This window comes from Epinephelus fuscoguttatus, linkage group LG8, assembly GCF_011397635.1.
Source record: "Epinephelus fuscoguttatus linkage group LG8, E.fuscoguttatus.final_Chr_v1".
NCBI classification, from domain to species: domain Eukaryota; kingdom Metazoa; phylum Chordata; class Actinopteri; order Perciformes; family Serranidae; genus Epinephelus; species Epinephelus fuscoguttatus.
This window is the reverse complement of record NC_064759.1, coordinates 29379332-29393580: the sequence shown is the minus strand read 5'-3', so window position 1 is coordinate 29393580 and position 14249 is coordinate 29379332. Positions and strand designations below refer to the sequence as shown.

General features: G+C 40.6%; 1 protein-coding gene across 5 annotated transcripts in view; it reads right to left on the bottom strand.

Annotated features, from left to right (window-relative positions):
• The window catches only part of triob (trio Rho guanine nucleotide exchange factor b), a 131956-nt gene that overhangs the window by 25342 nt on the left and 92365 nt on the right, over nt 1–14249 (bottom strand). For all 5 annotated transcript variants that reach the window (XM_049584939.1, XM_049584938.1, XM_049584942.1 and 2 more), the window contains 14 exons: nt 13946–14061; nt 12305–12427; nt 11716–11910; nt 11130–11245; nt 10411–10477; nt 10019–10128; nt 9775–9844; nt 9399–9488; nt 9115–9207; nt 8822–8933; nt 7183–7373; nt 5167–5268; nt 3927–4066; nt 2958–3057 (listed from right to left, as the gene is read on the bottom strand). In XM_049584939.1, coding sequence (XP_049440896.1) covers nt 2958–3057; nt 3927–4066; nt 5167–5268; nt 7183–7373; nt 8822–8933; nt 9115–9207; nt 9399–9488; nt 9775–9844; nt 10019–10128; nt 10411–10477; nt 11130–11245; nt 11716–11910; nt 12305–12427; nt 13946–14061 — 1625 coding nt within the window. The remainder of the gene's footprint in view (nt 1–2957; nt 3058–3926; nt 4067–5166; nt 5269–7182; nt 7374–8821; nt 8934–9114; nt 9208–9398; nt 9489–9774; nt 9845–10018; nt 10129–10410; nt 10478–11129; nt 11246–11715; nt 11911–12304; nt 12428–13945; nt 14062–14249) is intronic.

The window sequence follows — 14249 nt, the reverse complement described above, 5'->3', positions numbered from 1 at the left end:
CATGCACCGATGACTGGTGACTCATTTCTGGCACAACTGAACAAAGCGTCACTCTGACGATCTGACTCTGATCATCTAAGTGTCTATGAAAAGAAAGGCAACATTATAAAGAGGTGGAACAAGGTGGAATTAGTCACTGGTTATTCTCAAAGGTATTTCAGACTGAAAATGCAGCCGCTTGTTGCTACCGAAGCTTCGATCTCTGTGCTCACAGCGAGCGCTTTGTGCTCACAGGTGGGAAATATACAATAACAGAACACCAGAGGGTGAACGCATTTTGTTATTCTACAAATATGAAACACAAAAGCACATACAAATTCTGATTGTCTTGGACATAGTTCAAGTTCAATGGCTTTATTGAACACAAACAGATGTCCGATTATGTGTAGCTTGTCCTCTCTGCTGTACATAGCAGTAGACAGAATTCAATTTCATGCATTTTCCGTTCATGTATTCAACAAAGACAAAGTAACATGTATTTATATCAAGGAATTTTAAGCTATAAAACTTTCAAACAATAATTGTCTTGTGGGCATTCATGACTTGATGGAAGATAAAAAAAGTCTTATACACAAGCTATACCATTTGTCAATGGCTTAATAATAGCTAACATTCTTTATTTCTAGTGTTGAAATGTACATACTGTCACAGGTTTGTTGTGTCTTTTATAAACAAAATAGACTGATTTAATCGTTCCAAAGATTTACACTGTGTAAATGTAACAGTAGTGTTTCTTTTTTCAAATACTGCAAAGCACATTATTTGCAACATACCCTTTGGTAATGTGGTAAAGCCAGAGAGCTGAGGAGCTGAGAAACGGGATGTGAGATCCTGTCCTCCAGTCTCTCCATTGTTCTCCACTCCCTCATTGTAAAAGAACTTGTAAAGAGCTAAAAAAAACTCTACAGGAGTCTGATTTCTACAGCAATTCACTGAAAATGTCCTAAATCACAATGAAAAGTTGTTCACTAGGTAAACACAAGCTGCCTGAAAAATAGTAAAATTGATTCAACTTTTTATAGAATATTTCCCCTGGGAAAACAGAGCCAGATAATTACAATCTTGATCCATTATAACATCCCAAGGCCAGAAGAAAAGTTGCTGCTGTCCACTATAATGGTCAACAGCGCTCCTCTGTGGGTCCTTACAACCAGACTATTGAAGCTTAAATGATTCCCTGTTGTGCGTCTCCTCCCCGCAGCACAGCTTAATCCATCCTTGTCTTTAAACAGGTGTTGCCAGAGTTTAGCTCACTAATGTCCACTGATCAACAAAAAACACTCCAGAAAATAAGAGGAAAAAAAACACAGAATATACTTCTATGTTTTAAAGCAAAGTGTGAGATCGATAGCCGTGAGGACCTAAAACTCTGCTCTCCTGTCTGGCATACAGACGAGCATCCTCTGTGAAGAGAGCGTGGGAGGAAGGCTGAAGCTGCTGACACACAAGTCAGTCACTAAAGCAGAGACACACACAGGAACAAGGGGGCACACACGCACACACACACTAACACAAACACACCAGTGTCCCAGCCTCTTGAATGAGATGTCTCACAGAGAGTCGCCACAGAGAGGAGCATTCAAAGAGCGAGACTGAGACACGAAATTTAAATGTGCAGGTGTTATTGTGTGTTTTGAATGTTTAATGAATGCTAATTAATTACAGACACTAGTCTGTTGTTTAGACACAAGTGGAGAGACACATTCAAACACACACTGCGCACCTCCTCACCCTTTCTATTTGGTTTTATGCTGCATGAAGCAACCTTAGAGTTTAGCTTTGTGTTAACTTAATGGTGACAGTGAACACACTGAGCTGATTTTCTTATATTCCTGATTACAGCAGAGGCAGAGTTGGGGAATGTCCAATTTAAGTGTGAAAATAATGACCTCAGTAAGAGTCCACAGCTACAATTTATAATTGCTATGACATAAAAGTATGGAAATATTTTTCATCCATGTCTGCTGGTGTGTGTGTGCGAGTTAGCTTTACAGTTGCTCATACTGAGCGTAGGAGGACAAGCCTTCTGTGGTGCTATTACCAGATATAACCACGGCCGACTGTCCCTGTTCACAGCGAGTGAAGATTCTCCCTCTCTCTTCCTCTCTCTCTCTCTCTCTCACACACACACACACACACACACACACACGCACGCACACACTGCTTTAAAGCTCTGTCAGATGGACTGTTTCTTCATCCTAACACAATCAAACAATTTCACAGGAAACAACTTGAGGAGAGTTGCCTGCATCGAACCAGGTTTCAGCTTCTGATTTGTGATGGCTCGATATGGACCAATGACAGATAAGCTAAACACAGACTGAATGAACTGAATAGTGCGGCATGTGAAGGGAAAAAAACAAAGAAATAAAAAAAGCAATTAAATAAAACAGAAAAATGTCTATTTGTTGTATCATCGAAGTGATGCCTCGTACATTTTGGGGATAAATAATGCCTGTAGACAGCATCGTCATTGTGGGGTTAAAGTGGGACTGATTACCCACGGCGCCAATGGGACGATGGGGCCTTGAAAAGCATGGGATGAAAAGTGTGGTTTTGTTCGTAATTTTTCATTTTTGAGTAACCAGTGCCATAACTTAATTAAAATTGGCTGAATAAATCAGTTGACAGACTGAATTTTGTATTAGAAAAAATAAAGCGGAAGCGCTGAGGCCCCTCTCACCCCTTAAAGGTGCAAAATGGTTTAATCCAACCTCTACTTGGATTCATCTATAAGGAAGTGGACATTGTCATGTCTTTCCCCATGAAAGAAAAATTGAGGTTCCAAAAAAGTAAAGAAAGAAAGAAACACAGGAAAGGGAAAGTAAGCAAACTGACTTTGTAAAAATATAAAAAAATAAAATAAAATAAATACATTTGAAAGGTGCATGAGAGACATGTATCAAGAGAGGAAGGGTAGTAGGTGTGTGTGTGTGTGTGTGTGTGTGTGGTCCTACCTTATCACTGTCTAGTGTGTTCTGAGATGTACGTGAGGCGATGGAGATGGTATCAGGTTGGCTGCTGGCGTCTCCCTGGCTGTCCAGCTCCTCTCCGTCCCTGCAAGCAAACATTATAATTAATGTCATTCTATTATTACTATTACTAATAACCATTACACGTTTTATAAGATCTGTTACTGAAAATATTGATTACTGAGTTGATCATCTGCAACAGAGTGGATTCTGAGATGTTCATTGCTCTGTAGTCGTGTCCAGCTGCAGGGTTTTAATTATCATTATTGGAAAACCGATTTCATTTTTTTTTTTTTTTTAATTACTGCTGTATTTATTTTAGATATTTGTTGCATATACACAGTAAAATTACTGTTAATAATTGTATCACATATAATGACATAATTACTATTTAAACTCATGAACATTCAAAAACTTAAAGGGACAGTTCACCCCAAAATCAAAAACACATTTTTTCCCCTTACCTGTAGTGCTATTGATCTATTATTTATATTATTGTTTTGTTGTGAGTTGCTGAGTTTTAAAGATATCACCCGAAGAGATGTCTGCCTTCTCTCCAATATAATGGAACTGGATGGCACTCGGCTTTTTGTGATCAAAGCACCAAAAAAATAAATTTGGAAAACTCATCAGCAGTGTGTCTTTCCAGAAAACATGACCTGGTTACTCAAGATAATCCACAGACCTTGTTGTGAGCAGTTTCATGTAGGAACTATTTTCTTTCTACCAAACTACACCTGCCAACCGCATCACAGCACAGTACTCTTAGCACCACCAGCTGAGTGCCATCAAGTTCCATTAGACATCTCTATGGCCTATATCTCCAGTACTCAGCAACTTACACTAGAAAAATCTCAATTGCTAAAATGCCCTACAGGTAAGAGGAAAAATGTGTATTTTTGATTTGAGGGTGAGTGATCCCTTTAAGTTCACAGTAATACAATGTTAGCTTACCGTCTGCCTTTATGTTTAGCTGTGGTGGCTTTAGGGATGTGGATGGGCTCCTTCAGAGCTCCACGCAGGTGGACAGTTCGCTCCTGGATGACCTCCCGAATGTGTTTGATCCAGTCCTGCTTGTTCTCAATACTAGAAGCCTGGGACACAACATATTATTGAGTCAGACAAAAGGGTAAATTTTAAGGTTCTTGCACCCACAAGTGCTTTGACAGCATTTTAACCAGGACTTTTTTTCCACCTTTTCAAATACAGACACAGACAGAACATTAAATTAACAAGAGATTTGAGGAGTGGAGAAAAATAAAAGCTGTTGCACTGTTCATTTGGCTTAAATGAATTAATGATGACCCTCAATACAGTATCAGGTTTAATTTAGCAATTATATAATTCTGTCTGATGCCACATGAGTGCTTTGATCCCTGCAATCTTGTACTTGATACACACCTTCATACTCAGACACAATGTGAAATGACGATGTGTCTCCTAAACTCCACTTATGGGTCCACAGATAGATGCTTACTGTCGGCCATGTGTTTATTTACGTCACAAAGCCAGTGCAGCACTGTATTTAGTATATGACTACACTCGTCAGTGTCTCCTCTTCTTCCTTCACTTAGCAACCAGCAGCACCAAGGCTGCTGTGGCACCGTGTTACATAAGACACAGACTAGGATGGTCATCAGAAGTTATGTAATAAGACAGATAGCTGTACAACACATTCACACATTGCAACATAGAGATCCACAAGTTTTTGTCTTTCTCTCAAACACACATCTACACACAAATCCTGCATAAAACATTGCGTCTGACTCACTGCATGAGAAGTTACTTGTGAATTTGAATTATGACCCATCAACTGCTATGCTAATGTTTCCGTTTCTGATGAGTAGCAGAAAGTAACACTCCAGCCCCCTACAGGGAGTGAACTTTCTTGGCTGAACAGAGGGGACTATGTAGGATTTAGTGGGGGTGGACTGCAGACATTGAATGACTCTTCTTTATTTGTGAACAATTTGACGGCTCCTGCAGAAGGGGAATCATATGGGGGGTCTATGTGACACACAGAGCTGGAAGTGAAAATGAAGCTCCTCATGGGGCAAAAATATTTTTTGTTCATTTATATCAGACACTGTTGTACAATATTTAAAAATTCAAATTTATATTGTTAGTGCAAACACGAATGCAGAGACCAAACGTCAACCCTTTGTCTACACTATCAATAGCAGCATCTTGATACCTTGAGGACGATCTTGTTGTCTGAGGTCGGAGTTCTGCCCACCCACAGGGCAAACTTACAAGGATCTCCCTCCACGTGTTCTGTCACTCCAAGCTCTGACGTCTGAGGAGGTGAATGACATGTCAGCAAACTTACGATACATAAACACACAAAAAAAGATGTGATTGCAATTTGTTACCAAAATAAAAACAAAGTGTGTCATAGAGGTCTTCCAGCTAAAACCAAGGATCAATCCTGAACCAAACCAGGTCTTAAAGGGGAACAAATGAAGAATTCCAATCTGTCATTTCCACGGCCTAGGAACATTCAATCAATATTTGTAAACTTGAGCTACTCTCTCTCAAAGCCAGAAACCAGAGTAGGAAGTGTCTAGCTTGTGATGTCATCAAGTATAGAGTCTGGAGCTGCGCCATAAACAATGAACGGGAGCCTGATTTTGTGGAGCCATAGAATGTTTGTTTTCTTTTTTATACCCAAATGAGCTTTATTCTATTGTCTCAATTTCTCAATTCATTTCTCAATTTATTGTCTATGGAGCAGCTCCAGACTTTATACCATATATGATATCACAAATCTGAGTTTTAGGAATCTAGCTTTTGGATTTAGGAAAGAAGTTGTGCATGTTTACTAATGTTTTTGTCCACCAAAGTGTTTTTTTTCTGAGGCCAGCCAATTTTTTTAATGCTTTGCAATGGGAGTGCTGCCTATTAACGCTGTGCTACAAACACTGGCAGCATGACAAAGTGCTCTGCAAGAATTCTGCGCTGAGCGCTGCACAGAAGCACTAATCGTGGCAGCACAAGGACAGGCACTTACAAGATCAATAGAAGCAGGGGTCTACCACACCAGACAGGACCCCAGGTGCAGGCTGTGCAAAGATGCTCCTGAGACAGTTCAGCACATAACAGCAGGGTGTAAGATGCAGGCAGGAACAGCGTACATGGAATGCCATAACCAAGTGGCTGGCATAGTGTACAGGAACATCTGCACTGAGTAAGGGCAGGAAGTCCCAGTGTCCCAATTCCGGATTCAGACTGACAAACTGGTGATGGCTAACCAACTGGATATCGTGTTGATGGACAAACAACAAAAGAAGGCAGTGGTGACAGATGTAGCAGTCCTGAGCAACAGCAACATCAGGAAGAACGAACACGAGAAGCTCGAAAAATACCAAGGGTTGAATGAGGAGCTAGAAAAGATGTGGAAAGTAAAAGCAACAGTAGTGCCAGTGGTTATTGGAGCACTTGGGGCTGTGACCCCCTGTGACCCCAAACTGGGCGAGTGGCTCCAGCAGATTCCAGGTACAACATCTAAGGTCTCAGTCCAGAACAGTGCAGTCCTAAGAACAGCTAAGATACTGCACAGAACCCTCAAACTCCCAGGCCTCTGGTAGAGGAACCATATATATGCATATATGTTTCCTCGGTGGGTCCGTCCTCTCTCCCTATATACTTCAGCGTTCCCTCATCCAAAGCAAGCACTCTACCTTGTGCTGACATGTTTACTTCCATGGATATTCTGTATCATAGCAACGAGACACAACCAAAGCGATTAAGCTGAAAAAAGTGACTCCCCAAAAGTGCTCTCAAATGCTCCCAGCTTGACATTTCCTGAGGAGCACCTGGCATTTTTAGCTGGGAAAAACCACCTTGGTGGACATGGGGCCCTAGACCATAGGAATATTGTGTGAATTTTGAAGATGGGTGTAATACCCCGTTCACACTTTTAAGCCATACTTAGTCTAACCTTCAGTTTGATTTGTCACAACAAAAGCTGATACAACCCGAGGAAGAATATGACAACATGGGCAACACAAGCCGCAATCAATACACAGAAATTTATGACTATAATAACTGGTATATAATATCATCATGTGATAGTTTGTGGTTTTAACATTATGAACATCTAGGATGAACCACAGGGTGCCCCAGTTTCAAAGTACAGCATTTCTCAGCTGTCATGATTGGAAGAAAAAAGAAGAAACAATAAAGTCATATCAAACAGAACATTACTTACAAACAGCTTGCTCTTGTACAGGTACTTGCTGCGGCCGTTAGAGTCTTTGACTTCTTTGCTGAAGACCAGGGACATTTCAAAGAGGAAGAGGTGTCTGTCGCGACCCTTCCGAATCAGAGTCTTCGGATCCCATACCTGGAAGGACTCCTGAAGTATCAACTCTCCCTGGGAGTCAATGTTCCCATCAAACCCTGAGTGAATGAATAGGAGGAAAAGACCAATTAAGGGCTGTCTGCATGTGTCTGTCTGCAACAGTACAGTATGCACAAACATATTTGTGGGTTGCAAATGGATGGAAGTTGAATGAAGTTAGTGCTGACTCACAGCTGAGTAATTTGTGCTGAATGTGAGTGACGTGATTACACTCACAAAAGCGTAGTGAAAGTTCAATTAATAGGAAACATCAGACCCTCAGAATACACTCATGGGCAAATTCACCAAGAATGTATTGCAGCATGAAAGCATCATGAATTGGGCATTACTTACCCATCTCAAGGTCTGATTCACAAAAGATATTGCCTTGATGACAATGCAGCGCAAACATGCCCATTAAATTTTACAGCTGAGTGCAGTATGCCCTTTTTGTGTCAGACCATGTAGCAAAGTGTTGCCTTTGCACCAGGAACACAGGACGTAGAAGAATGGGGCAGAGAGAAAATGAAAACTGAAATTTTAGGACAATGTCCTACAGGTGAATGACGAGGTGGAGAGGCATTCCTCAAAGCTTCAGGCAAGGTATATAAACATGAGCTGAGATTCAGTTACCACCAACTGTCTGACAATGCTAGTATTTTCACTGTAAACTGTGCAGCTATTTGGGCTGAAACTTAAAAGTCAGTGATTTGAATCATAAGTCAGAGACCCCTCAGTTGACTGAAATTGCCTCAAGTTGAGCAGTCGTGCTAGTCAGTGTGCTGTGTAGTGTATTTCCGGGACGTTTTGGATCCCTGATTTTGCTGCGGAGTGAGTGCTCTTGACTTTCGCGCTACTCTTTGGTAAAGAGAGCTGCAGACATGATGCAGCAGCACAAAGGAGGAGAAACTTTCCACTGTACGTCTCCAAGATAACACTGTCTTCGCTCTTCTGCTTGGAATTGGTGAATTTACAGCTCACAGACACTTAATACAACACAGTCTCTGGCTTTTGTTTGATATCTACTGTCAGCAAAAATGTTGTTATACATTTCCAATCCATTGTTAGCGGCGTTAGGTTATTTACTGTTACATGAATGCTGCTATCACACTGACGGTCCCACTGAACCTGTTAACACATCAACGACTTGTTTAATATGGGTAAATCTGATTTGACTGACATAATTCTGAGTCTGGTACAGCACTAGTGGCTTTTAAAGCTGATCTTTGTGAATTGGACTCTTTTTGAAATGAGGCTCCTTTGCAGACAGCAGCCAATTTTGTGTATGTATATTTCCTTATTTAAAAACATGCAAATAGCACAGGAGCAACAGTTTCTTTTTGCCTCCTTTGCGCAGAATTAGTGCCCACAAAAGCCACGCAATCCATTTGTGAATTTGACCATCAGTGAGCAGTTGTACAGGTAACCATCAAAAAACTGTAACAATCCCATGAAGAGCAGAGATGTGTGTGTGAGGATGTGTGAGTCTGTGTGTGTGTCTACCTACCATCCAGCATAGAGAGGTGCATGGCATCATTAGCTCTCTTGGGGACGCTGAGCATCACTTCAAGGCCATCCTTTATCTCGCCTTTGCCTTCCTCACAGCATGTCAACAACTCCTACAACAGCAGAAGGCAAACAGAAACATACACACAGTTAGATTTTATTAAGAAGGAGAGCACACATTCATGATTTGGTTAAAGGATTAGGTTCCCATTGTTTAATTTTTATGTCTGCAAAAAGTAAGTAATGCCAGGCTAGATATCCTTCATTTAACATTTATTTGAAAGGAGGCTCTACCTTGAGAAGGAGCTGGTATTTAGTGATTCTCTGGACTGGTTTGATCAGGTAAGAGGAGATGGAGTTGGCCAGGCGATGTCTTTGCTGGATTTCCTGTAAGTCAAAAAGGGGAAACAGACACATATTTTACAGAAGCAACAATCTTCATTATTCTTACTCATGTACTGTACAGACAAACCTCAAGTGCTGTATAACAAAACGTAAAAATTTTGTTTTTTTTTTTACTAATCCTTACTGTAATATCACAATTAATTATACAAAAAGCAGTATTGGCAGTTACTTACATCAAAGTAGGGTCCAGCATGTTCCAGGATGAGCTGAGTGGAGTCGGGCTTGTTCTTACAGTAGTTCACATACATCTGGAACTTATCAGCCTGAGTAGGAGAAATAACAGCAGTCCTTTACTCACAAGTTACAAACACTTTTGGATGCAAAACAACAACTTCAGAAAACATCTGTAATACTCTATAGGTCTAGTTTACTGTATATGTTGGTTAATGTTAGTAATGTTAGTTAAACTAGTCATATGGGGAAAAAATGCTGATGAAAACAGAACAAATCAAAACATATGGCTACAATATTGTAATTGTTGTGGGGTATAATAACAGCTGAGGAACACATAGAAACTGATATATAAGTCACAACTTTTATATCTCTCACCCAAGTCACAAAACAATGGCCGACATCCTCTGGAAGCTGCTCATACTTCTCCAACTCCTTCAGGAAGATACTGCAAAGAGACAGAAAGATTTAAAGGAGGAACAATTGGAAGCTGAAGAACAAATTTTGTTTATTCGCTACTTCTGAAAAAAAGATTTCCACCTGAAATGAATAATCTTTAGACTACATCAGCAAACGTTAATGGTAAAGAAAACACAATGTCGCAGATCAGTGCTCCACTCACTTGTGGTGAAACTCGTAAAGGTCCTGCATGTTCCCAAAGATGATGTGTTCCTTGTTGACAATACCAGGAGGAATCTCTTCCACACCGCTGGTCATCTCCCATAAGTATGTCTGCACACACACCAGAGCAGAATAATTTAATACATACAAATCTCTGCTCGAACTCACCTAATGTAAGAGCATCCAATCAACACATTACATATTTATAACTAATTGGAAAAGTACAGTTTAACCAATTCTTAAGGACAATGTTCATGCAATGAAAGGACAAAATATAAAAACTGAGATTTTGACGACATTTTAAAAATTGCAGGGAAGATGAAGATGACTAAATCTGACAACAATTTACTGCAAATCAGAAAACACCCAACTGTGTAAAAATACAAGACTTACATCCATACACTCCCGTAGATCTCTGACGTAGGCTTTCTCTGTTTGAATCAGCTCAGCCATTATAAATCTGAAAGCACATGAATGTTAGGAGAGAACACACTGATTAACATGGTCAGGTGCTGTCGCTGACAAAATATTAATAATTAAAAACCTGTGGTGAGGACTAGTATGTACAAAATAAAACAAAAGATTTCACTCTGCTTTACTGTTTCTGCACTCTGTGTAACTACTGTGGCAGCACTGTTGCTGCATGTATGAATAACTCCCTTATGGCTCACATATGGATTGTGAACATGTGTACTATAATTTACAGGCTGTTACTGGGCTCCCTCCTGTATGAATTAAATCACTTAAAACTAATAACCAAAGATATTCTATACAACATCAGGAACACTGAAACATTTCGTGATAAAAGTTGATAAGGCACATTACTGCTCTGCCTGCTCTCACATGCACCATAAATTTCATCTCCATTTCTTAACACACTCAATTTGATTTGAAGATTTCAATGTTGACTATGATGTGCCCATGATCTCTGGGTAATTTGAAATTTAACTTCATGTTATTATTAACCCAAACAATTTGAAATGAAAGCCTAGTCGCAGCTATACAATCTTAATAGGACTGAAAATTTATGTTTTCATATGTTTGCAAAGCAGTTTTGAACATCAGGTGGTGATCAGGAGAGCGTGCGCCAGGGAAATGTCTGTTGCACTCACTCTTTCCTTCGCGCAGACTTCCTCTTCTCCTCGTTGAGTTCATGGGCAGCATCCCTCAACTTGACCTCTGACCCTGGGGCACTGGCTGGTATGATGTCCAGTTGCAGCTCTTTACTCTGAAAAGGAGACAGTGGCTATTATGTTGCGCACAACAGGCATGGTGGTCATTCACTCGTCAACACACCACTGTGTGACATATTTGCTTTCTCTTAGCACCAGCTCATTAAAATGAACCGCTGGGAGATGGAGTTTAAATAGAGACAGGAGTATCTATCTACATCTCACCACTTGCTGCAAGCTCATACCCTTGAAAGTATGATAAAACCAAAGCCAGAGGTTGTTTGTATGATTAAATTCATCACATAAAACATGATTTAGTTTTAATCTCACACTAGAAAGGCTAGAGGCCAAGGTTGTATCCTTATTAAAATAACCTGGAGTGTGTCAACGGCTGTATCTCTCTATGGTCTTTCATTACTAAGCATCAACTCAAGGTTTTAGGATAAAACAAATAAATAGTTTGTCATAACGCATTGGGAAGAATATCTGTATTTTTCTGTGATTTTTGTTAATGGTGTGCACTCACAGCCTTGTTGGAGTCAGAAGAAATGCCGAGCGCTGTTTCCAGGCAGGTTCGATATTTGTCCATGCGGAGAGAGAAGTCCCTGTAGCGCTTGTCCACCGAGGACACCCATTTCTTTATCTCCAGGGCATGGGCGTGGCCCTTGTCACAAAACCCATCCGCCAGCTGGATCAACAGCTTTACCCGCTCTTTGGTTTGCTGTCAATAGAGAGACATTTAGGGAGGGGATAGAGAGAAAAGAGAGGTGGCCGCAGAGAGCCAGCGCCGGTGGAGGAAAGGTACATAAGAGAGAGAGACAGAGAGAGGCAGAGAGAGAGTTAGGAATCACTGTGTTGCTTGATGGACACAATAGCTTGTTCTCTAACACAATAACAGTGACACAGCAATGAGGAAACGGGACAATACGCTGCCCTGGGAATGGGCCTCACAGGAGAGTGCAAACACACATAACACAACACAACTCAACACAACACAACACAACACAACGAGCGAAGCAACAGGCAGACAAACACACACATACAGTCTCTATCTTTTCCACCTTCTTTTACACAGAAATAAGTCAACAGATGAACATAAATGTGCTCACACATACCTTTGCTGTGATCTGGAAGTCCTCATGCTCTTTTAGCAGCTCCTGTGTGTGGTGAATGCTGGAGCCGGTGGATGTGTGTGTGGACAGGTAAAACTCCCCAGTGTCATGGATCCACTCCAGGGCCTGAGGACACGACCAATCACAAGTGAGTTCATTTACACTGCAGGGATTTTTGTTACACAATATGACACAGTCTCTATTAACTATCCAAACCTGAAGCCCTGGTACAGGCTGGTAAACGTGAGACTCTTATAACTACAATAAATTTACAGCCAATCAATAGTTTGTATACTTACTCACCATCACCCACTTTATGCTCTCCTATCTAGCAGGACATTTGTTTAAATTTGAACTGATCAGGATTTGATATGTATGGCATTTTCCACTGTACAGTTTACCTTTAAGAATCCCTTAATGTCCCCTGATCACATTCATGGTATTTCAGGACTAGGAAAGGTGGCATCCATAATTTTGGAAACAATATGATAAAGAAGTGAGACCTTTAGCAATCTTTTACCACCAATTAAAAATAGAACTGATTCATACATTCCTAGCATTCAGTTTCCAAAGGTCCTACTTAGTTTCTATCCGCATTCATGTCTGTGTTCTTAATAACTGAGCCTGCGGACCCTGACCAGCAGTGGCAGAACTGGTCCAGTCAAACTGTGAGACCAGAAAGCATTTGTGCCCTGGGGATAAAACCTGGACCGCCCTAGAATAGCCATGTCCTAGAAACATCTATGATGTCATCTAACTTCATTGGCGAAACACATTGCTGTGTGCCTGTGCTGTGCTTTCCAAACACCACAAGAGGGAGCAAAGCGTCCGTATTTAAACAGCCCCGGTCCACAAGTACAGAATTAAGAGCTCAAGTGGTGTAGATTTTAACTTGCTTTGGCTTCTTGAGAATAAAGAGTTTCCAGCAGTCAAAGTCATGTTTAAATAAAACACTCCAGATGTCAGCTCAGTTGGTGTACTGTGACAAGATGTTGGCTGCTACGGAAAACAGTGATATCCAAACTCATCTCAGCTGTCCTTTTATCTCTAAACAATGTCTGATTGGAGACTTGTTTGACTGAGAGATATCGAGTGTTCCTGTGACTTGACCTATCATCCTACCTCAGACTTATTCTTCTTCTAAAACAAACAACAAACTTCACAATAAAAATGCCAAGGGTTGAAACGTTCAGTGCTGCCTGAAGGGTAAAAACGAGTGGTTGGAGACTTATGTTTGGCAAAGCTCCGTAACAAACGTAGTGTTTAAAGTTACTGGGCCACATAATGATAGCCGTCTTTAAGACTGTCATTGTTGCAAATGTCTGCCAGCTTACATCATTTCCAGTAAATTTGAAATGTATCATTACTAAGAAAAACACAGACTGCTTGACTTAAAAAGAGAAAAGAATCAAGATGGAAGTTGCAGCTGTGTGCTAACTGAGACAAATCACTTGCTGACTTAATTCCAGTTCAAACAGGAGTCAATCATCTAACTGGTGGGGGGGGGATTATTTCTACTTACTTTGTCTGAATTGAATGACACACAATATACCAATCTGTTCAGCCTTATCTCCAAATTCTGCCTTTTGCGAGTACACACATAAAAACACAGTACAGTAGATACACACAATCATGAGCACGCACCTGTTTGGCGCTGCGTTCGAACACTACATATTGCTGGCACTGGTCCAGCCTCCGCTTCCTCATGGTCCAGAAGTGGAGCACTCTGTTCTCCCTCTGCAGCAACTCATTCAAAATATCTGATGAAACAACACAAGCATAAAAGATACATTCATTCAAGATGTTTATCGCTGTGCGTCAGCATAATACAGGAACATTGTGAACACCTGTTTTGGAATTTAGTGAATAAATTAAGAAACTCTGGATAGAAAGAAGTTAAAAAAAGCTAATAACAACTTGATAATCATCTTTCTAATGAGAAGATGCA